General features: G+C 41.5%; 1 protein-coding gene across 2 annotated transcripts in view; it reads left to right on the forward strand.

Moving 5' to 3' along the window:
* DHX32 (DEAH-box helicase 32 (putative)) overlaps positions 1–25,503 on the forward strand; it is a 56,708-nt gene that overhangs the window by 2,678 nt on the left and 28,527 nt on the right. For both annotated transcript variants that reach the window (XM_079137292.1, XM_079137293.1), the window contains exon 2: positions 18,375–18,892. In XM_079137292.1, the coding sequence (XP_078993418.1) occupies positions 18,611–18,892 (282 nt within the window). In that variant the 5' untranslated portion in view covers positions 18,375–18,610. The remainder of the gene's footprint in view (positions 1–18,374; positions 18,893–25,503) is intronic.

Below are 25,503 nucleotides of genomic sequence, written 5' to 3' on the forward strand. Positions count from 1 at the left end.
CCCAGAGCAAACCTGTATTGAGTACTCACAGTGGGTAAGTAAGGTACTTCCTCAGTCCTGGACTTGTTTTTTATAAAGGGTGAAGAGGAGATGCCCAGGTGGATTTTGTATGAGGACAGGAGGGCTTCTGAGGCAGAGGAATGGCTTGGGCAAGGGTAGGAGGAAAAGAGGGCAGCTGTTGGCAGTAGGTCATTGTGGCTGAAGCAGAGTGTTCTTCGTGTACATTAGAACAGTGTGGGAGGAAATTAAGCTGGAGAGACAAATAGACCAAAAAGAACATAAGAGCTGTAGACTTTTTTCCTAAAGGTTATAGGCTTTGGGTCAGTGACATGATCAGTTTTGCATTTGAAAAGGATCACAGATTAGTGGGAAACCAAAATTAGAGACAGGAAAAAATTGGGAGACTTTTGAGTCATTTAGTGAGGAGATGATGAGATAATAGAGGAGCTGGTGATAGGAATAGGGCGCAGGGGGCCTCTGTGAGGGGCAGCATTGGCAGGTTTTGGTGATAGAGGAGCTGAAAAGAGAGAGGTGAGGGTGACTCCTGGTGTTGGACTTGTGGATTCTTCTATTTGTCTGAAACACAAAAGAAGAAATACTCTTGAACCCAGGGCCTTGTGCTTACAAGGCAAGCACTCTACCGACTGAGCTCTCCCCAGCCCCAGAAGTACTCTTGGTAAGGGACGTAAGAAACAGGGTAGATACTGAATTTGGTTTTGAATATGAATGTTTGCAAGTCCTGCCATTTAGATGGGGATGTCCTGTAGGCCAAGCTCAGTCTGTGAGCCTGCAACCAAAGAAAGATCTGAGACAGAGGCCATCGGATTAAACGTTGCACCATCGAAGTTTAAATGTGAGTGATTTTCTCCAGGGAAATCATATGGAATGAGAAGAGAATCAAGGATGGAACTCTGGGGTACAGACATTTCACATCAGAGGAGGGTAGCTGGTGGCAGAAAAACCTAAGGAGGCTAAAGGAGAGTAGTCATAAAAGTAAGCTGAAAACCTGGAGAGATTGATAAAAGAGCTCCTACTCTTTTGTGTGTGTGTGTGCTGGAGAGTGAACCAGGGGTACTTAACCATTGAGCCACATCCCCAGCCCTTTTTACTTTTTTTTTTTTTTTTGAGACAGGATCTCACTAAGTTGCTTAAGGCCTCAATAAGTTGCTAAGCCTGACTTTGAACTTGTGAGCCCCTGCCTTAGCCTCCCCAAGTCGCAGGGTTTATAGGCTTGCGCCACCATGCCAGGCAAGAACCCCTACTCTTGAGGAGTTCCCTTAAATGATTATAGTTCCCTCACCTGCCACAGAATGTACATCATAGTTCATCAACTGTTTTATTAAAGCTAATGTAATAGGACTATCCTTTACTTTGTTAACAACACAGAAGTTTTCTAATATTTATGGGTTAAATTCTCCATTTAGGGCGACAATTCATATAAAATGTAACTTCAGAAGTTAACAGTAGTGATACTGCAAGCAAATACTGTGGGTTTTTCTTTAAGATGGCTAAAAGTTCACTTAGTAAATGTCAGAGGTAAAATAAATATGTTCACTTCCTTAGGGAGTCTGGTGATACTCTCTCTGTTCTTTAGATATTAGCTTTGTTGGATCTTATTCATTTGCTCAAGTATCAAACTAAACTACATTAAATAAGCCAAGTCAGTATTTTAGCATATTGTACTAACTATACTTTTTTAAATAGTAAATTGGCTTTTAAAATGTTATGCAATCAAAAAAATCATAAAGATGTTATTGAAAAGCACTACATAGCCCATTCATTTGAACTTCTAATAAAACCTCTGACTCACAAACTTAATTGTGGGGAGTGGTATATATATTATTATGGTACATAAACATTGACTGAACTTGGGAGGTCTTTCTCTAAGTTTAAATATTTTTAAAGTACCATTAGAATGTAGAATTCTTCAAAAATTGATTATTCGAGTTATATTTAATATGAAGCAATATCAAATTAAAAGTGAATAATTTTTCATTTGAGTGTTATTTAAAAAGCTGAGCCAGGCTGGTGGTTGGCACATGCCTGTAATCCCAGTGGCTCAGGAGGCTGAGGCAGGAGAATCTTGAGTTCAAAGCCAGCTTCAGCAACTTAGCAAAAGTCCTGAGCAATATGGCAAGACCCTGTCTCAAAAGAAAAAATAAAAAGGGAAAGGGATGTGGCTCAGTGGTTATCACCTTTGAGTTAGGTCACCAGTACCCAAAAAAAAAAAAAAGCTAATTACTTGAAATCAAAATGAGGTAATTTATTAGAGGTCTACAAATAAGGTTTTGCAAATAAATTTTGAATTTTGACCTTATGTTTTCTAGCAAGGTTTTAAATAGATGTTGAAAAACAAGTATGATGTCTTTGGGGGGAGTTTGAGCCTATTAAAACTGAGGCAAACAAAGTGGCTTTCCAAAAGTCTTGGTAATGATTAAGTCCATTGTTTCCAGTAAGGCACACCATGCTCAAAAGATACAGTAAGCTGGGCACAGTGACTCAACTGCAATCCCAGCCAACACAGAAGAATTACAAGTTCCAGGCCATTCCAGGCAACATAGTGAGACCCCATCTCAAAAATAAATAAATAAATAAAAATAACTTGGGGTGTAGCTCAATGATAGAGCACCTGTGGGCTCAATCCCCAGTACCCAAAAAAAAAAAAAAAAAAAAAAAAAAAAAAAATTTTCACATATTAAATATCTGTCTAACTTCATCTGGGCAATTAGAACAGTGGTTTTTTAAATCCATCAAAAAGATTTAGAAATCTGTCTTCGGCGTGTTTTTCTGTCTTATGCTGCCTGACATCTCCCATAGTGTCAGTATTTCTTCAGCCCACAGTGGTGCAACATGACCCCAGTCTTCAGTGAGATTGGGCAACAGCATAGTTATTGGTGAAGCCTGTGGCTGTGCACATAGCTAGGGTCACACTGGGACCAAACTGCCTAACTTCAGCCACCTGCTCTATCACGGACGAGCTGCTAGTAGTTGGATAAATGAGTCAAACTTCTGAAGGCTTAAATTTCCTCATTTGAAAAATGGAAATAATAAAGTAAACCTCCCTGGGGTTTAAGAGTTTAAATGAAATAGTCCATAGAAAGTACTTAATTGCCTAGCATAGCATCTGGCATGAAGGAAGCAGGGTCTAAATGCTAATCAGTAGAATTATCATCATTAGTCCAACATTAGTGGTAGTATGGAACCATGCTTCCCAGTGGTCTCCAGACCAGTGCCAGTCCACAGCCTCACTGTGAGATGGTAACTGGATGACAGCAGGCCATGTTACTAAACATTCTGTGTATGTACTCCAACTGACATCCCCTCCCCCCACCGCCCTTGGGTATCAGGGTTTGAACCCAGGGGGAGCTCCACCACCCGGCTCCATCCCCAGCCCTTTTAATTTTTTGAGAAAGGGTCTTGCTGAGTTACACAGGCTGGCCTCAGACTTGTCATCCTCCTGCCTCAACCTCCAAAGTCTCTGGGCTTACAGGCATGTGGCTCAGCTGCCTTTTTTTAGTAACAAGCTTTCTTCACTGAAGGAATCCAGGGGCTGGTTTACATTCTAATGAAAGCCCTCGTCTCCCACACTGCGCTCTGAGTAGAATCTCCGTGGAATATTGAACCCAGGATCCCATTCTCCAAAAAGTAAATCCCTTTATTCTGAAGACAGTTCCTGTTCACTTGTAATACCTCATTAACCTTCTCTTTTCTAAATCTTATTATGGATTATAAATATACTGCCTATTGGTTAGCAAATACTTATTGATCATATAGTCTGTGCAGAGCCCTATGTCTAATTTTGGAGGAGTTGCAGAGATGGCTCAGAAATTAATCTCACCTTCAGGAAGACTACCATAAACCTAGGGCAAGAGGAAAATGTGAAAATATGGTTAAAGGTGTAGAGCACATGCAGTGTTTGCACTAGGGTTTTTTGTTTGTTTGTTTGTTTACAGCTTTGTTCCAAAGGTCTCCTTTTGCTAAGCTGCCCCATAAAAGGACAGAATTAATAATTTTTTCAACATAGTACTATCATAATAGAATCAGCATTCATGTTAGCAAGGTAGTGTTTGAATCTTCTGGAAATCTGCGAAATTAGGAAACATCTGAATCTTTAAATTATATAATTATAAATTTTTAAGATTACTATTATGGAAGATGTATCATTTGGAATTGTTTTTAAATCACTGCTCTTTTATACAAACATGAATAATGATTTATTGCTCTGTAGAATATGAAGAAGTATTAGATATTAAAATATTTGTAAAGTTTTTCTGAAAATTATACAGATTCTTCAAACAATACACTAGTCAAATGGTGCTAAAATGAATTTGAGAATCTTAAAAAAAAGAACAACCTTTCAAAAGAGAAGATAGTATGTGTGTTGTGTATTATTATATATGCCCTGTGAATTAGATCATGGGATGTACTTATTTTACTTCCAGTTGGAAAAATTTTTTCAATGTTAAACTTGAGAAATGTTTAGTTTTTAGCATTTCTTCCATTTGGTGGGTCATGAAAGTGGACCTACTGGTTTCTCTTGCTGACCTACTTGGTGTACCTACTCAAAACTACTTCCATGGTGCCATGTGCCTTAAACTGCCTTCGGCTCTCCTAGAACCTGGTCTCACTAAGAACTTTAAGAAAATCAAAGGTGGGTCTTGGAAAGGTTATAGCTAATGTTAAAGAAGAGTAATATAAAATTTAAGGAAAAAGGAAAGCAGTAAGAAAGAAAAACAATGATCAAGAAATAGCTTTGTGAGTTAGTCCCACGACACTTACATAAAACACAGCATTTTATCATAGCATATAGGCCTTTTGTGATCGGACCCGTCTCATCTTTGAACTCATTTCGTGACAGTCTTTCTCTCCTATTATGTACCAGCCGACTTTGCTTCTTTTAGCTACCCATCTATAAGATTAAGAGCCTCTGCATGTCATGGACAAAGAATTTCCATTTTTACACCCCACGTCAGCTTTGGAGCCTTATCAGCTCCACAAGGCTGAAGCCAGCCCTGCCTCTTCACACTGTGTCTTTCTGCATGGTCACAGTGCCAATGCACAGCAGGTCCTCAAGTATTGGTTGAATTAGTAGACGAAAGACCTGAAAATGTAGGTATCCAGGATGAGAAAATGAGGATAGAGAAAACCTATTATATTATCAACAAATCTATGATAAAATGCAATTAGATATTCATTTTAAAGGCATAAAATCAGCCAGGTACAGTGACACACCCTTGTAATTCCAGCTATTTGAGAGACTGAGGCAGGAGGATCACAAATTCAAGGCCAGCCTAGGCAACTTAGACCCTGTCTTGAATAAAATTCAAAAGGGCTGGGGATGTAGCCCAGTGGTAGAGCACTTGCCTGTCATGTGAGAGGCCCTGGGTCCATTCGCCAGTACACAAAAGAAGAAACAAATCCCTGAAGAGTGTAGAACGATACCTTTATTATGCATCAGCTTATAATTCTGAGCCCCACTATATGTGGGTTTAAGACTGGAAATTACCAGTGAAGAAGCTATAGCTCCAATAATAGTCAAAATAAAGATGCAGATAACTCCAAACAAACAAAAACAGGTGGGGGAAAGATAGTAAATTGTTCACATCCTTGGGTGCCAGTGGTTTGGTGGCCTGAACACCAGTACTCACGGATCAAGGGGGAGGTGTCATGGTGTGAACAGCCATGTTGTTACACAGTAACTCTCCTGACGTGATGGAGGAAAAAATGACCTTAATATACATTGAAACGGTGTTAATTTGGGTCTTAGGATGATAATTTGGGGGAAAACCAAAAACCTATATAAATATTCCAGTTTGCAGATTTGCCCAGATTTCAGGTGATGGATGTCCTCTAAGTCTAGCAAGTCCATTGTACTCATCAATGAAAGGGCACAAAAAGTCACAAAAATCTGAAAGCATAGTGATTCCTGACAGGAGTGTTTGAACTTGGGTCCTTAGTACAAACTGCCTTGAACTTGGAGAACCGAGAGGTGACAGAAGTATAACTGTAGGTAAGACAGCCTGAGGTGGAGAGGTGAAGGAGGGAAGGTAGAGGGCCTAGGGAAAGGAGTGGGGTAGGATTCTGGGAAAGTTTAAAGGGCCGGGGACTGCTGTAACATAGGGCAACTTGGAACACTTGATAAGCTATCTCCAAAGTGCCATCATTGATTCAGCGAATACTCATTAAATTTTGAGTGTGCCAGCATGGTGGCTTGTCACGGGCATGATGAACAAGGGAGGCACGGACCCCCTCACGGAGCTGTCTGCTAGTGGAAGACACCAACAATAAACAATGAGGGGGTGGATGTACTCTGTTGGGGGGTGTTAAGGAGAACCCTGCAGCAGCTGAAGAGGGTAGGAAGTGAGTTTGGGCAGCACAGAAGTTTAGATAGGGAAGCCCTTGCAGGCTGCCATGGGGTGGAAATCTTTAGAAAGTAGGGGAGCTGGCCACTGGCTATCTGAGGGAGCAACACTTCAGACCCAGGAAAAGCAAGCGCCAGCTCCCCGAGGTGTCACGATAGCATGTAGGGCTGGAGGAGAGTGAGCTGGGCAGCCCGCTGTTGCCAGCTGGGCGAGGGGCAGTGGGTCCAGATCACACAGGGCCCCTTGACTCCACGGAGGCTTTGGGGTTTTCCTGGGGGCGAGGTGAGATGGGAGGCTGTTGGAGATTTTCACATTGACTTTTAGCAGGATCGCTGCTGTGCAGAGAATGAACTGAAAGGGGCTGAAGGTGGAGATAGGGAAGGAAGCCATTGCAGTAATCCAGGTGAGAAGATGGAGCTCAGACCCAGCATTCACAGTAGAGATTGTGGGCTCCTTGGTATTTTGTAAAGGTAGAGCTGATGTGATGGGGTGTATTAGTTTTTTTATTGCCTCTGTAATGAATTACCATGAGTTTGGTAATAAAATTTATTGTCATTCAGTTCTTTAGGTTAAAAGTCTTCAGTGTGGACCACTATTAAACTTTGAGTATTTGAGGTGGCTTAAAATAAAACAAATACAAGCTGGGTGTGGTGGCGCATGCTTCTAATCCCAGTGGCTTGGGAGCCTGAGGCAGGAGGTTCAAAGTCAGCCTCCGCAACTCAGTGAGACCCTGTCTCTAAATAAAATACAAAGTAGGGCTGGGGATGTGGCTCAGTGATCGAGTGCCCCTGAGTTCAATTCCTGGTACCAAAAAAATAATAATAATAGTAAAATTAATAAAAAGAATACAGAAATAATGCAACTGTAACAGGGGTCTACTTTATGCTTTGAATATAGCTCTTGCTGCTCTGTCACTGCAACTAAAAAATAAATAAGAAAATAAATAAATAAAAATTTTTTAAAAAGTCTTCCGTAGACTAAAATCAAGGTGTCAGGAGGGCTATGTCTTTTCTGGAGACTTGAGGAGAATCCATTCCTTTCTTGCCCCTAGGGCTTCCTAGACTATCCTGGTCTTGAGGTCCTTATTCACATTTTTTGCCATGCAAAGAACAGATTCACACATTGCAGAGATCAGGACATGTTCGGAGGCCATTACTCCGCCTACCACATCAGTTGATGCTCAAATGTGGGATCTGAAATTTAAAAAATTCAGGATAACTTTAAATATTTGGACCTGAGCAACTGAAAGAATTAATAAACTGAGATGGCGGTAGGAACAGATTTGTGGCTTTAGGGTGGATGTTGGGAGCTCAGTTTCAGACATGCAGAGTTTGAAATGCCCATTAAATATCCAAGCAGAAGATAATGGATGAGTAGTTGAGTACAGGAGACTCGAGTTTAGGGGTGTGAATCTTAAGGACATAAACTGGAAGCTGGGTGAGACCGCTGGGGATTTGATAGATGTGAAGAATCCATTTGTACTGAATTGAACACAGAGAAAAAATGCAGAAGAGATGTATGTTAGTCAGCTCTTCATCACTGTGACCAAAATACCTGACCAGACCAACTTAAAAGAGGAAAATCTTATTTGGTACTCACAGTTTCAGTGGTCTCAATCCACAGAAGGCTGACTCCATTTCTCTGGGTCCCAGGTGAGGCAGCACATCACGGTAGATGGACGTGGAGTTAGGAAGGGGCATGGGGAAGATGCACCCTTCCAGGACACACCCCTAGTGACCCTCCTCCTCCAGCCATGCCCCACCCTCCTCCAGTTACCACCCAGTCTATCAAATTAGGATGGACTAATTAGGTTACAGCTTTCCCGGTTCAATCATTTCACCTCCAAACATTCCTGTATTAACACAGGAGCTTTTGGGGATACCTCTTATCTAAGCTCTTAACAAGGTACATCAAACCATAAAACATAAAATGTTATTCTGGGTCAATATTACAATCTTTTTTTTTTTTTAATTAATTAATTAATTTATTTATTTTTATTGTAAACAAATGGGATACATGTTGTTTCTCTGTACATGGCGTAAAGGCATACCATTTGTGTATTCATAAATTTACATAGAGTAATGTTGTTTGATTCATTCTGTTATTTTTTCCCTTCCCCCCACCCCTCCTACCCCTCTTTACCCTCTATACAGTACTTTCTTCCTCCATACTTGCCCCCCTCCCTAACCCTAACTCTAACCCTAACATTAACCCTTCCCTCCCCCCCTTTATGTGTCATCCTCCACTTATTAGCGATATCATTCGTCCTTTGGCTTTTGAGATTGGCTTATCTCACTTAGCATGATATTCTCCAATTTCATCCATTTGCCTGCAAATGCCATAATTTTGTCATTCTTTATGGCTGAGTAATATTCCATTGTGTATATATACCACAGTTTCTTTATCCACTCATCAATTGAAGGGCATCTAGGTTGGTTCCATAGTCTGGCTATTGTGAATTGAGCAGCTATGAACATTGATGTGGCTGTATCTCTGTAGTATGCTGATTTTAAGTCCTTTGGGTATAGGCCAAGGAGTGGGATAGCTGGGTCAAATGGAGGGTCCATTCCAAGTTTTCTAAGGAATCTCCACACTGCTTTCCAGAGTGGCTGCACTAATTTGCAGCCCCACCAGCAATGTATGAGTGTACCTTTCTCCCCACATCCTCGCCAACACCTGTTGCTTGTATTTTTGATAATCGCCATTCTAATTGGGGTGAGATGGAATCTTAGGGTGGTTTTGATTTGCATTTCTCTTATTACTAGAGATGTTGAACATTTTTTCATATGTTTATTGATTGCTTGTACATCTTCTTCTGTGAAGTGTCTGTTCATTTCCTTAGCCCATTTGTCGACTGGATTGTTTGAATTCTTGGAGTAGAGTTTTTTGAGTTCTTTATAGATTCTGGAGATTAGTGCTCTATCTGAAGTATGATTGGCAAAGATATTCTCCCACTCTGTAGGCTCTTTCTTCACATTACTGATAGTTTCCTTTGCTGAGAGAAAGCTTTTTAGTTTGAATCTATCCCAGTTATTGATTCTTGCTTTTATTTCTTGTGCTATGGGAGTCCTGTTAAGGAAGTCTGGTCTTAGCCCGACATGTTGAAGATCGGGACCTACTTTTTCTTCTATAATCTGCAGAGTCTCTGGTCTGATTCCAAGGTCCTTAATCCATTTTGAGTTGAGTTTTGTGCAGGGTGAAAGATATGGGTTTAGTTTAATTCTGTTGCATATGGATTTCCAATTCTCCCAGCACCATTTGTTGAAGAGGCTATCTTTTCTCCATTGCATATTTTTGGCGCCTTTGTCTAGTATTAGAAAGTTGTATTTATTTGGGTTTGTGTCCGTGTCCTCTATTCTGTACCATTGATCTACCTGTCTATTTTGGTACCAGTACCATGCCGTCTTTGTTACTATTGCTTTGTAATAAAGTTGAAGTTCGGGTATTGCGATACCCCCTGCTTCATTTTCCTGCGAAGGATTGCTTTAGCTATTCTGGGTTTCTTATTCTTCCAGATGAATTTCATGATTGCTTGCTCTATTTCTGTAAGGTACGTCATTGGGATTTTAATTGGGATTGCATTGAATCTATATAGCACTTTTGGTAGTATGGCCATTTTGACAATATTAATTCGGCCTATCCAAGAACATGGGAGATCTTTCCATCTTCTAAGGTTTTCTTTAATATCTTTCTTTAGTGTTCTGTAGTTCTCATTGTAGAGGTCTTTCACCTCTTTTGTGAGATTGATTCCCAAGTATTTTATTTTTTTCGATGCTATGGTGAATGGGGTAGTTTTCATAATTTCTCTTTCTGAGGATTCATCACTTATGTATAAAAATGCATTGGATTTATGAGCATTGATCTTGTAACCTGCCACTTTACTGAATTCACTTATGAGTTCTAACAGTTTTCTGGTGGAATTTCCTGGTTCCTCTAAGTATATAATCATATCATCCGCAAATAGGGATAGTTTGAGTTCTTCTTTTCCTATTCGTATTCCTTTAATTTCCTTGGTCTGTCTAATTGCTCTGGCTAGAGTCTCAAGAACGATATTGAATAGGAGTGGTGAAAGAGGGCATCCCTGTCTTGTTCCAGTTTTTAGGGGGAATGCTTTCAGTTTTTCACCGTTTAGAATGATATTAGCCATAGGCTTAGCATAGATGGCCTTTACAATGTTAAGGAATGTTCCCACTATTTCTAGTGTTTTGAGCATGAAGGGGTGTTGTACTTTATCAAATGCTTTTTCTGCATCTATTGAAATAATCATGTGATTCTTGACTTTAAGTCTATTGATATGGTGAATTACATTTATTGATTTCCAGATGTTGAACCAACCTTGCATCCCTGGGATAAAACCCACTTGATCGTGGTGCACTATCTTTTTAATATATTTTTGTATGCAATTTGCTAAAATTTTATTGAGAATTTTTGCGTCAATGTTCATTAATGATATCGGTCTGAAATTTTCTTTCCTCGATTTGTCTCTGTCTGGCTTGGGTATCAGGGTAATATTGGTTTCATAGAATGAGTTTGGGAGGGTACCCTCCTCTTCTATTTCATGGAATACTTTGAGAAGTATTGGAATGAGCTCTTCTTTAAAGATTTTGTAGAACTCGGCTGAGAACCCATCTGGTCCTGGACTTTCTTTGTTGGTAGGCTTTTGATGACCTCTTCTACTTCATTACTTGAAATTGTTCTATTTAAATTGTGTATGTCCTCCTCGTTCAATTTAGGCAATTCATATGTCTCTAGAAACCTGTTGATGTCTTCGAAATTTTCTATTTGGTTAGAATATAGATTTTCAAAATAGCTTCTAATTATGTTTTGTATTTCAATCGTGTCTGTTGTGATATTTCCTTGTTCATTCCGAATTTTGGTGATTTGGGTTTTCTCTCTTCTTCTCTTTGTTAGAGTGGCTAAGGGTTTTTCAATTTTGTTTATTTTTTCAAAGAACCAACTATTTATTTTGTCAATTTTTTTGTATAGTTTCTTTTGTTTCAATTTCGTTGATTTCAGCTCTGAGTTTAACTATTTCCTGTCTTCTACTACTTTTGGTGTTGGTCTGTTCTTCTTTTTCTAGGGCTTTGAGCTGTAGTGTTAGGTTGTTTATTTGTTGATTTTTACTTCTTTATTGAATGCGCTCCATGAAATAAATTTTCCTCTAAGTACTGCTTTCATAGTGTCCCAAAGATTTTGATATGATGTTTCTTTGTTCTCATTTACCTCTAAGAATTTTTTAATTTCCTTCCTAATATCTTCTGTTATCCATTCATCATGTAATAGCATATTGTTTAATCTCCAGGTGTTGGAGTAGCTTCTGTTTTTTACTCTTTCATTTATTTCTAACTTCAATCCATTATGATCTGATAGAATACAAGGTAGTGTCTCTATCTTCTTGTATTTGCTAACATTAGCTTTGTGGCATAATATATGGTCTATTTTAGAGAAGGATCCATGTGCTGCTGAGAAGAAAGTGTATTCGCTCTTGGTTGGATGGTATATTCTATAAATGTCCGTTAAGTCTAAATTATTGATTGTGTTATTGAGATCTATGGTTTCTTTGTTCAATTTTTGTCTGGAAGATCTGTCCAGTGGTGAGAGAGGCATGTTAAAATCACTTAGTATTATTGTGTTATGGTCTATTTGGTTTCTGAAATTGAGAAGGATTTGTTTGACATACATGGATGAGCCACTGTTTGGGGCATAGATGTTTATGATTGTTATGTCTTGCTGATTTATGGTTCCCTTAAGCAGTATGTAATGTCCTTCTTTATCCCTTCTGACTAGTTTTGACTTGAAGTCCACATTATCTGAAATAAGGATGGATACCCCAGCTTTTTTGCTGAGTCCATGTGCATGGTATGTTTTCCCCCATCCTTTCACCTTTAGTCTATGGGTATCTCTTTCTACGAGGTGAGTCTCTTGCAGGCAACATATTGTTGGATCTTTCTTTTTAATCCAATCTGCCAATCTATGTCTTTTGATTGATGAGTTCAGGCCATTAATATTCAGGGTTATTATTGAGATATGATTAGTATTCCCGGTCATTTGGTTCATTTTATTTATTTATTTATTTATTTATTTTGAGACGACTTGGTTCTTCCTTTATTTGACAATTCCTTTAGGATAGTTCCTCCCATTGCTGATTTGTTTCTTTGTTTTTCATCTCTTCCTCGTGGAATATTTTGCTGAGAATGTTCTGTAATGCTGGCTTTCTTTTTGTAAATTCTTTTAGCTTTTGTTTATCATGGAAGGATTTTATTTCATCATCAAATTTGAAGGTAAGTTTTGCTGGGTATAAGATTCTTGGTTGGCATCCATTTTCTTTCAGGGCTTGAAAAATGTTGTTCCAGGCCCTTCTAGCTTTTAGGGTCTGGATTGAAAAATCTGCTGATATCCGTTTTGGTTTCCCCCTGAATGTAATTTGATTCCTCTCTCTTGCGGCCTTTAAAATTCTGTCTTTATTTTGTGTGTTGGGCATTTTCATTATAATGTGCCTTGGTGTGGGTCTGTTGTAATTTTGTATATTTGGAGTCCTATAAGCCTCTTGTACTTGATCTTCCATTTCATTCTTCAGATTTGGGAAATTTTCTGATAGTATTTCATTGAATAGATTGTTCATTCCTTTGGTCTGTTTCTCTAAGCCTTCCTCAATTCCAATAATTCTTAAATTTGGCCTCTTCATGATATCCCATAGTTCTTGGAGATTCTGTTCATGATTTCTTACCATCTTCTCTGTTCAACTTTGTTTTCAAGGTTAAATATTTTATCTTCAATGTCTGATGTTCTGTCTTCCAGGTGTTCTATTCTATTGGTTATGCTTTCTATGGAGTTCTTAATTTGGTTTATTGTTTCCTTCATTTCAAGGATTTCTGTTTGGTTTTTTTTCAATATCTCTAACTCTTTATTGAAATGATCTTTTGCTTCCTGTATTTGCTCTTTTAACTGTCGATTGGTACGATCATTCAGTGCCTGCATTTGCTCTTGCATCTCGTCATTTGCTTCCCTGAGCATTTTAATTATATACATTCTGAACTCCCTTTCTGTCATTTCTTCTGCCATGCTGTCGTTGGGTTTCATTGATGTAACATCTAGATTTGTTTGCAGCATTTTCTTTCCTTGTTTTCTCATATTGTTCAGGTATCAGTTGACCGCTGTGATATTGCAGATTTCCTCTATTGTCTTATAATATCCCTGAAGATTTCTATTATATCCCCTCTTAGTCTTCAGTAGCCTGAAGTCTTGGAGGAAGTTGATAATGCAGTGCTCCACAAGGGAGCTGACTCCCTAGGGGTGGTGGCCTTCCGGTGGGGTATATTCCCTGCTAGTGGGCAGAGGTACCTTCACTTGCTGATGAATGGTCATCCAAAAGGGAAGTAGGATGTGGGCTGATGCAAGACCAGTTTGGGCCTGTGTCTCTGATTTTACAGTCCTTTTGGGAGAACCTCACCCGACAGGGAGGAGTCACCCGGTGGGGAGGTCTCGCTGGTCGGTTTTCCTCCCAGAGGTTCCGTTCAATTCACAACTACCGCCTGGGCTGGGCAGCCTTCTTCTGCAATGTTCCCAGGGACCCGGACCTACCTCCTGGGCCTGGAAGCCTCACCCTTCGCAAACGAATCTCCTTAGGCTGCCTCTCCTCAGAGAAGCTGCCTGCAGTCCTGGAGCCTTCGCTCCGCCCCTCAGTTTGTCTGTGGGGCTCTTCCACCAAGAAGCGGTCTAGGACCCTGCTCTGCACTTTTCGCCTGGCTATGCGGCCCCTCCTCTGAGCAGCCACCTGGAGCCCCTTACAATCGCTCCGAGTCCCAGTGACCCGCCACACGCCTTTTCCTCCAGCATCCACCTGTTGTTCCGTGCGGTCGCTCTAAATCCAAGTGACCCACCACGCACCTCTTTCTCCACCAGGCAGTCACCCAGAGATCTGGTGCATCACGAGTCCCAAGAACTCACTGTGCACCTTCTTGTCCCGACTGCCACCCGTAGCCCTGGTGCAGTCACTTCGAGCCCAAGCACCCCGCCGCGCTCCTCCTCCTTCTCCAGACAACCCCCCTGTGTTCAGGAGCGGATGCTCTGGGACCAAACCACTCACCACGCTGTTCCACCGGATAGCCGCCCAGAGCCCTGGCGCAGCTGCTCCAATTCCAAGCGACGTGCCGAGCCCGTATTTCTCCTTCTCCTCTGGGCAGCCCCCTGTGTTCAGGGATGGTCACTTTCGGTCCAAACAGCTCACCAAGCACCTTCTCCTTTGGGCAGCCTCCCAGAGCCCAGGTGGGTTGCGCCAAGTCCAAGCGCTGTGGTGAACAGCCACCTCTCCAATGCTCCCAGCTGTCTGCGATCACTGCTCCGGCGGGGGGAGGGGCGCCTCGCCGGCAGCTCTACTTTCCAAAGATCCCTGCTTTTGGGGCTACCGCCCCTTCCGGGACGCCTGCCCAGTGGGAGGCTCTCACCCGGCTGCTTTGAGTTGGTCCCAAGTCTCTCTATATCTCCTCTTCTTGAGTCCTGAGTCCTGGAGCAACACGAAACGCAGCCACCCTCTAGTCTGCCATCTTGAATCCTGCCAATATTACAATCTTGTTTCACTTAATCCCTTGAAAATTTCATCCTTCCTTTTCTATGAACTATATTTCCAGAATTATCCAACATATATAAATGACTAAGACATGTTTTCATCTGGAAGCAACTTCTGATTCCATCTTATTGAGGTTGTCTGCTAATTAGACGTGTGTTTTCGTGGTTGTCCATTTAAGAGTTCTAATAGATTCACTTCGGAGGGTAGTCTCTGACAAACTGTAGTTCATGTAGCATACACACAGGATAGCTTTGAAAAGGAGTGAATGCCAGTCTTTTAGATTTAACAGTCTTATAGTGGAATCTTTATACTGGTAACAGAACAGTTTTCATTGAATTTGGGTGATATATAGCCTACCATATTTGTTTTTCCTTCTTTAGCTTGGCACTATTCAGTTTGCCAAAGCAGGACATGGACCTCTTGTACATTTTTAATTACCTCCCAGGGGAAAAAACCAAAAAACATTTAGCCTGACTCAGTCCATATGCAGGACTAGTGGAGAGAGGTGTGAGAATATCAGTGGAGTTGGTGGGCCCAGAATTCAGCCTCCGTGGGTCTCAACCACTCCCCCTTCCAAATCTAGAACCCAAATGGCATAGCAACGAAAAGTTCTTCAAATTGGGTGAAGGATGTTCCAGAGTCTATGAACTTGATATTTTGCACCTCAGACTCATTGAACTCCATAGAGGGCCCTTTGTGGACTTGACCTTTTCAGATGCGTCTGCCAGTAAACCTGTGATGTCTGTTGTGCCTGTGAGTGGGGCAGGCTAGAAGAGCCGAGAAGAGCCTCCCTAGGAAAGCAGGCTGACCACAGGGTGGCACAGGCACTGAATCCCTGACAGGAGGGGCTCTGGAGACTTGGTTCTGCCCCTGTTTACTTCAGGGAAATCTGAGGACATCCTCCTGTTGTGGAAACTGTTGTAATGGTGACCCAGCAGCATGAGGAAAAATTTGAAGTTTGCCTGTACTTTCTTTAGAAGGTAGAAGTTTGGTTGTCTGCCGCTGCAGGACAGACTATCCTGAAACGTAGTAGCTTACAGTGAAAGTGACCACCCAGTCACTTGCATCATCTCTTACACTCCTTCATGTTGAGTGGGCTCCCAAGGGCGCCTTGTCCACTCAGTCTGGTGGTGACTGGGGTTACAGTCATCTGGAGATCAATGCAGCATCTTCAGCAGCTCACTCGCATGGTGGGAGTCTGGGCTGACTATCAACTGCTGTGGCTTGGGCATCTCAGAGTGACAGGTGGTTGCAAAATAGAGTGTTCCAAGCGTGGAGTGCCTTGGAAGTGATTGCGCATCACGGCATTCTTTTGGTCCTGGTGAGTCACAGGGCCAGCTCAGGTTCTAGGCAAGAGGAAATCACTCCACCTCTCCACTGGAGCAGTGGTAAGGAATTGGTGGCCATCGTTAGTACAGTGGGGATAAAACAATGTGTAACCAAGGGCTAGGTGAGCCTCTGGTCTCTAGAAAGAGGCCTGTTTAGAAACTGTGCCTGTTCCCTGAAGGTCACTGCTTTATATGACTTTATTATAATTATGGGATTATTATTATTATCATTTTTAATTTTTTTGGTACTGGGGATTGAACTCAGGGGCACTCGACCACTGAGCCACATCCCCACCTGTATTTTGTATTTTATTTAGAGACAGGGTCTCACTGAGTTGCTTAGTGCCTTGCCATAACTGAGGCTGGCTTTGAACTCCTGATGCTTCTGCCTCAGCCTCTTGAGCCGCTGGGATTACAGGTGTGCACCACCATGCCCAGCTAATTCTAGGATTATTATACTGAGGGAGTTTTATAAATTAAAAGAAACATTTGGTAAAAATAAAAATAATCATTTTTTTTTTTTTTTAAGGCAAAACAGTTAAGAAATAGCACCTAAGATAATACCGAAGGCAGTCATGGATTGTAAGAGCAGTTTAATTTACATGTAGTATGAAAATCCTTGGAAGGGATTCTAATTAGAACAAAAAAAAATTGAATATAATACTAAGTTTTCACTTGTCTTGGCAGTGGAATGTTCTGGTTCTTGAATACCTTCTTGGAGTTCACTTGTCCTGGGATGTGAAGCCACATGTTTTCTAAAGCTGGGTCTCACACCACAGGGGGCAGCAAGATCTGAAATGAAGCCATGTGCAGTGTTTGGGTCACATGCCGTTATAATTCCATTTTAATTGTGAAAATGGCTTTCAGAATGAATTTTTAAGAACTCTGCCTGCATAGAGCTAAAAAATCCTTCTCCTCTGGTTCTTAGTTTCTCCCTCTCAACTTGCTCATGTGGGAGGTTATGAAAGTTCTACCTGGCTCTCGCTCTCACCCGTTTACCCTTGTGTGTCAGGGGGTTGGGGGGCTAGTTTATTGATCTGAGTCTTGGAGGCAAATGCTCCCTGAGTAACTGTTCCCTGGAGCCCCACTTGGCCAACACGAGGGCCTTTCTTAGCCCTAGGGACTAACTAACTAGTCCTTTCAGCCCACTGACTCTAAGGCCACTTGGGTGCTGTGAAGAGAGTAATTAAATGAAAGCATATATTGAACTGTGTTTTACAGTTTGTTCTTTTTTTCTTGAGTTTTCGGTCTTTAATTTTTATCTGATTAATGTGAGAAAGGACTTTCCCCCCAGCAATGCTGGTTGGATTTTTTTCCTTTTTTAACCACTAGCATCTGAAGGAGGAAAGACCACTTGCCTGACGTTGGGGCATAAATTTTTTTTTTTTTTTTTCTGGTGCATCTTACCCTTTCTTAGGTAATTTCTCTTCTTTATTTGAATTAGAGGGTGTCCTTTGTTAACTCTTGGATCTGACATGTTGAGTAAAGATCTAGTAATCTCAAGAAACATGTAGGAGATTTCAATTTAATTAAACAAAAGACTTACTAGCAAAGGCTGGCTATAACCACACATGGAAAGAAAAAATACGTTCAAGTCCCTCACTTTACTTTCCCCAAACTGGCACAAACAAAAGTAAAATGGAAAGTTTTTTAACCGCCTTTCTTTAAACTAGAGGTTTTTTGAATAATAAGAGACTTCTGGAAGCCCACATCAGGGGAACGCTCACCAGGCCTTCACAGCTTTCCCTTTTTATGGTCGGGTGTCTCTTTTGTCATGGGATTAGGTCACCCAGTGATTGATCAGCCTCACAATTACAACCTCAGCCCCACTGGTAGCTTTCCATTCGCAGTGAGGGAGAGACAGAGGCCTGTGACAGTTGGGGCAGAGAGCACCAGGCCTACTGTGGAATCATTTTCCAAACTGGCCGTGGAGAAGTTGCAGCCCACTAACCTGTAAGAGCCACCTGAAATCATTCGTGGTCCTTTAGCAAGTGGCAGAAATGACAGACTGCAGCCAGTGAGCTCAAGAAATCTTGCTTTTTGTTTGAATGCCTGTACTTTTTAACTTCTCGTATAGTAGGCCTGATTTTGCATTCTTTTTCGCACGTTTATTTTTAGCCTGGTTTCTTGACGGTCACTGAACATGTGAAGAGTGCCCAAGCAGCAGCACAGCGGGTCCACGGCAAGAGGAACAGGCGTCCAGGCTTGAAGGATTTCCCTTGCCAGAAACCTGCAACGGAGATAAGACTAGGCCATCCCGGTGTGTGTGATAGGCTTTCGAACCCTTTGCAATGGGTTACTGATAGGAGAGGCTGCGTCGTGGCGTCAGCCTCCTGAGCTCATCGGTGGACAAGATGGAAGAGGGAGAACTGGAATGTCCGAACTCCGCCTCGGAAAAGCGCTATTTTCCTGAATCCCTAGATTCTAGCGATGGGGATGAGGAAGGGGCCCTGGCCTGTGAGGACTTGGAGCTGAACCCTTTTGATGGATTGCCGTATTCATCGCGCTACTATAAACTTCTGAAAGAAAGAGAAGAGCTTCCAATATGGAAAGAAAAATACTCCTTCATGGAGAATCTGCTTCAAAATCAAATTGTGATCATTTCAGGAGATGCTAAATGTGGCAAGAGCTCTCAGGTGAGTGACCTCTACAAAAACAATTTGGTTTAGGTGTTGGGTGTTTTATTATTTAATTATATGCCACAGCTAAACCAAAGAGCATCAGCAATTCAGATGTCATAATTAAGTCAACTTCTTTTATTTTATTAATGACAGCTAAATAACAGTTAATACTTATATGGAAATCAATTGTGTTTAGTGTGCCACTGAATTATCTCTAGAATAACCCATTCAAACCATCTTATTTTGCATGTTATATTTTAAAAGACATGGTAGGTGTTATCTGCCCACCAGGCATTTGGGGGTTAACTGCTACATGCATGTGCCCAGGGTTCTGATAATCAAAATATGTGATCGTGCTGGTGGTGAAGCTGGCTAAGATCCAAGGCCCTGGAAGTTCTTATTTTCATGACTGTAAGGAATAATTGAGTGACCAGACATGGGCTGCATAGGAGGAAAGGATTAGGGTTATTAAAAGATAAACTTTGTGATACTAAAATTTCCAAGAGTTTACTTGAGCCAAGGAGGACTTATGGATTGGGCAGCACTTGGAACCGGAAGAGCGGACTCGGCTGCAGCAGGGCGGTCATTGAGTTCCCAGGCCACCCTGCAAGTGAGACAGAAGGGAGGCTTTGCAGAGCTGCTCCTGGGCCTGCATTTCTCGAAATAGCAATACAGCAGAGTGGCATGTTTTGGGTGGTATTTTCCAGCCTCCCATGGTCACGTAGGATGGTTTGTTCTCAGTCCAAAAGTTGGAGTGTTTAGGAATCTTTCCTGTCCAGGTTCTCCTATTGTAGTGGAACTTTGAATTTCGACTGAAGCGAGATCTGCCCTTCACTCTTAAATTTTAGATTTTTACAATGAAAGAATTAGAATAGAACACAAAGAGCATCTGATAGAACCCAAGTCATTTTTCAGATCACAAAACTATAGCTGAGAAGGAGTTGATAATTGGCCTGTCTGAGGTCATGTGGCTTTCTGAATTGGGATGGAAAGAATACTCTCCACTCTGCAGAGTCACTTCCAAGTTGTTTGTGACCTCTGGCACTTTCTTGTTTTTAATATATTTAGGAGAGGAAGGTGGGAAGTAGGTGTTTTAAATCTGGTTTATAACTACCAGTATCAAGGGTAATTATGATTTGTTGTTTTTGTGATGAAGTATTGTTATAACGAATGATTTCAGTTCACCACAGAAGCTAATTGTCATTAGGGTTCAGTTCCAAGTCTTCAATCGAACTAAATTAGTATAATTTTCCTGGTTTCTGTGAAGAAATGACAAGTTTAAATTTTTTTTTTTTGATTATTATTATTATTTTTTTTTTTTTTTGGCGGTGCTGGGGATTGAACCCAGGGCCTTGTGCTTGCAAGGCAGGCACTCTACCAACTGAGCTAAATCCCCAGCCCAAGTTTAAATTTTTTAAGTTTTACGTTGCAGTGATTTCAGTCTCAATAGTACAGAGATTTTTCATATTTTATTCACCTGGATTTCTCAAGTATAATATTTTACCATAGGTGATTTATTATTCTCTCCGTCCTCTGCACTTTCCACACATACACACACATTTTTATTCTGAAGCTTTAAGAGTAAGTTGATCACACAATGCCCTGGGTCTTCAAATATTTCCGCAAGTGCCAAAAAACAGTCCACAGTCACCATGTAATTACCTAAACAGGGAGTGTACTTCTGATATCTCATTATTATCTAATTTCTAGACATTCACATTTAATCAATTCCCACCAATGGGGGAAATTATAAATTTATTAAAAAATTTTCTAGTTCAAAAATCCAATCCAAAATTATGTTGTATTTCCATGTCATTTAAAAATTTTCCTTGGCTCTAAAAAAGCACCTCGGCCTCTCCTTGTCCTTCATGACCTTGACATTGTGAAGAGCACAAGTGAGATCTTCAGTGGAACTTCCCGTTTGAATGGTCTGGTGTGTCCTCAGAGTTGGATTCAGGCTCTGCCTTCATGGCAGGAAGACCACAGAGGTGCCCTGGTGACCCCTCTCTCAGAGCGTCCTGTCAGGAGGCATAACGTGGCCTCTTCCCAGGCTGGTGATGTTAGATCTGATCATTTGGCGAGTGCTGCCGCCTGGTTCTTCACTGTAGGGTGACTGTTGCCCCCTCCCTTAATAGCTCTGCACTTGGAGACCGTGGTGAGGTGCGCCTCCTGTCATCCACGTGCTATGGTAAGCCTTAGTTCAAAGGCTGCACTGGTGGTCGCCACGTGATGATTTTTCTAATTTCAACATCCCTTCTGTATTTATTATTTAGAATTCACCAGCTTTCTCTTGTCATTTATTCAGTTATTTATGTCAGTGCAGACTCTTATTTTATTCTATTGATTATAGTTCATTATAAAACCCATTATTTTTGTCACTCGGATTGTCCCTGATGTGCCCAGTGGGAACATCAAAGTCACTTCTGTGTCCTTGACTCATCTGAATAATTCTGAGTGCTTCTTTGCTTCCTGGCGCAGTATGATGTTCCAGGCTTATCCAGGCTACCCCCATGCCAGCCTAGGCTGCGGCCATTCTCAAGGAGACCGGTTCCTTTTAGCAGCAAGTTGCATTTCGAACCAAAACCTGGGCACTAGCTCTGCCCATTGGCATTGGTTTGTCATTTCTTCAAGGCCCTCTGTCCTGCCTGTCTGTCTGTCTGTCACAGTTCATACTTCCTGGTGGAGCCTCCCATACCAGTTCAGCACCTCAGGGCTGAACTATGACATCTGAATTATGACATCTGAATTGCTGATACTTTTTTGTTTAGCTGTGGCATATAATTAAATAATAAAAATTTTCATATTTTTTGTAACTCCCTTCTCCCCAAGAAATCTGGCTCTCATTATTTACAATTTTTTATTTACTTGTTTAATCTTAGAATACTCAGTTTCAGAATTGTTAACCCACATGACAGTTTTTAGAATTTCCACGTATACTCTTTGGGTTTTCTCTTAGAATTTGTGATCTTTAAGAGAAGTAATTGTTTCTATTTTGGAATACATTAATACCTAGACATGTTTTCTCCTGTTATTTTTAACTTCCCAATCACTTCAATAAATCATGCCTGCTTTCTGTTAAGTGGGAAGGCAGTGTGTATTTCAGGTTCAGAGTAATCAAAATCGTACTCAAATGATGAGAAATGGGTTTATTCACTAGTTGTTTTCTTAATTTTGGAAAGAGTTTGGATTTGTTTTTGTTTTTGTTTTTTTTTCCCAGAGGTTCAAGACTATTTTCTTGTTCCTCACAGTTTAAAAAACTTTCAAATAAAAGCCTGTCATTAGAGCCAACCCTTCCAAAGATCCTAAAAACTCCATCTCTGTTTGGCAAGATGCTATGGAGGCTATTTTGTGACTGCCCTGGGGAGAAATAGGACAGTTTCTCGTCTGTTTATAGAGCCTCTCCCTATTCCATTTTTTGGGGCAGGCTTGTGAAAGAACTTGAAAGAAAGTGAAACGTTTTTAGAACTCTCTCTCTATTTTCTTGCTTGTCCTCTAACTTGTCCTGAAATTCCCCACAAATCAATGGGTCAGTGAAGTGAATAAGCATGAAATACCTAAGATTTAACCTAAGAAGCTGGGTGGCAGAGAACATCTCCACCTTGCTGACTGGGCGAACTCGCCCGTCATTTTCTGCTGGTAGATTGTACCTGTATTTACCCAAAATCAAGATGTGTGTGAATTACGATTCCCAGGGATGTGTGACTTTTGATTCAGAAGGGCCCACTGCTCTGTGGAGAGCTTCTGCTGGGCAGGATGAGGCACCTTAGGTACGGGCACTCTGCAGAGACCCTCTTGAAGGGAGTCGAACCTCTGGGGAGTTGGTAGTTCTCAGGGTTTTGTTTACCTTGTAAATTCTGTGATTCTGGTACTGAAATACAAGTGAGTGACTGAGACCTTGGCACTTGCCACAGAACTGGGGGTCCTAGTGACACCAAGAGAAAAAAGCAGAGAGGAATCTGGCCCCATGGACAGACTAGTAATTTAAAAATAAGGCTTGGGGGCCTTTGGGACTAGGATGTGTTAAACTCAGCAGTAGTAGTATCCTGTCTCACAGGGTCTCTTTTCTCACTTCCTTTATTCTTACTTAGCCATTTTGCCATAGATGGGGTGAACCAGGGAGGGCAAAGGTCCTAAACAGTATGGCTCATACAGACGTCCTCCCGCACACATCAGTGATAAGACCATGCTTGCTCCTTGTTGCTGCTGATGTGCTCTGGTTTTCCTTTGGAGCTGGCTGCAGATTCTTAGCCAGAAATCTGCAGCCAACCCAAGGACCCTGTATCCTGCCTCCCCAGGATGCATGCTGCTCAGAGTCAGGAATGGAGCACTTTTGCTTCACTTTCTGAATTTGTACAACTGAAGATGACAAAGCCCAAGTGTGGATTGGGTTTGGTCCCCCAGAGGTGGTCTCTGGCCTACTGTCACAGCAGCAGATCGGCCTGAGTCCTAGCCATTTCCCTTCAGGCAGGAGGTGCAAGGCTGGGATGCAGATTTTGGTCTTTGCTTAACACTAATTGCCCGCCTTGTGGGCCCCAGAGTGGGTTGGGACATGGGCTTTGGGGCTCTGGCCTGAACACACTTGGCATATCATACATTAATAGGAAACTGCATCTAGAAAATAAATTGAGAAATCATTAGACAAGCTCAGAAAGAAAATTATTAAAGTATTGCTTTCTAGTTGGGGAGTGTTTCTAGACCCAATATATAAAGTTAGGCATTGTTTATCACCAAACTCCCAAATAAGTTGCTTTATAGATAAGTTCTTTTTTATGTTAAAGGAACAATTTCCTATTTTTATCACCACATTGCACAACTTTTGTTAAATGATCAGGGCCATTTAAGTCACAAAGTGGCCCAGGATTCTCTGAAGACAGCTAAAGCCAAATGCTTTGTGGAGAGACACAGCTAGCAGCACTTCCTAGTTCCCATAGAGTCAACTTGGTGACCAGCCTGTCCAGGATAATGCTTTCTGATGGGGAATGTCCTTGAGACCTCTATCTGGTAGGTAATTCAGTGGTAAGAAGGGGAAGGTGTTCTTGGGGACAGTGGAAAAGCTGCAGAGTAGTGACTCAGAGGAGAATCGCAGTCAGGGCAAGGAGCACACCCACCAACAGGCACCCTATTTATTATGGTGCAGAGAATTCCAGGGTTCCTTAGAGGGTTGTTCTCTCAGTGTCCCTTGAAAGTAGAAATGGCCAAGTTTCCAGCACTTGCTGCTTCATAACTTTTTCAGCCAATATTTGGGGTTTGCTGAGGAATCAAACTTCAGAATGCACCTTTGCTTTCCTAGAGTGATTCCAAGACATGCCAGAGTGCAGGAGTTTTAATGCAGAGGCCAACTAGCTCTGCGTCCCTTCCTGTTCTGTTCAGAGATGACCTTTCCATTTGCATTTGTATTGCTTACTATTACTACCCATAAAAAGTTGTCACCAAAAGCAGAGTCGCGTCTTATGCAGTCAGAACCACAGTCGAGTGTGCTCTCTGAAATGAGTTGTAATTTCTATGCAGCTAGGAACTTGGCCACTCAATGTGTGGGCTCAGCCTTGCTCTAGATATTACCTGACATATGGGAGGACTTCCTATTTTATTTTCTTGAGCAAAAATGAGGAGATTGGCCTACATGGCTTCCAAAGGTTCCTTTTAGCTCTGAAATTCTGGGATTGCCATGCCTGTGTCTAGCTCTAACCTCTCTAGGCCTGCTTCTCAGTTGACCTCAGGACAACTCCACCTAATGTCTCTCCTGGTCACTTATTCAGGGACCTTCACATGACCATCTTCCCGACAATCCCAAAGCCTATCTCCTTTTCCTCCCAACTCCTCACTCCCTTCGAAAGAACTTGGTATTATTTTGCTTCACTCATTCATTTTATTTTACTTTCCCATTTCCAGTGGTTGCTAATTATGCCATTACTCTGGTGTTTTAAGTTAGAAACCATAGAATATTTGTTTTCTTCCTCTGCATAATTAGTGGGTCTTATTCTCTAACGCTTAGTCCTGAGCCCAGCCTTTTTCTGCCTTCTTTTCAGTTATTATGTCTTCATCATCCATCCAAATATCTATTTTCCCTACAATGTGTCAGGTCCTCTTTTAAATATTGGGACAAATATGAGTCATACATGTTCAGTTTTAGGGATCTTCCAGTCTAGTGGGAAGACAAAGGTTCAAAAAATGATTTTAATGCAGTTTTTCACATGAATGCTATTTGAAGTCTGGGCTAGGGACCCTGGAGAGTGGACCCTTACATGAAGGAAATCAATTTAAGAACTAAGGACTTGACTAGGACAAATATATTCGCTAAGGAAGAAGGGAGACAAAATATCATGTGAATTCTCAGGTTGGTGATTGTGAAACAATTCTAAACAGACTATAGAATCATAGAATTTTAAAATATATCTGGAACGTATAAGTAAGTAATTTGTTCAATTATCACACATTTATTGAGCACTGGGATAGTTTGGTGGCCAAGACAGACAGATCTCTGCTCTCAGAGTTCATAGTGTAGTTGGGGAGTTAGGGGGTGGTGGCTCTGCCTGGTCAGGAAATACACCAGGGATCTCATGCCTAGGGGTAGGGGGCCGCGTGGAGCTCAGGCCTGAGGACAGTTCACATCCATTCAACACGTTCCT

The sequence above is a fragment of the Sciurus vulgaris genome, assembly GCF_902686455.1.
Source record: "Sciurus vulgaris genome assembly, chromosome: 4".
NCBI lineage: Eukaryota > Metazoa > Chordata > Mammalia > Rodentia > Sciuridae > Sciurus > Sciurus vulgaris.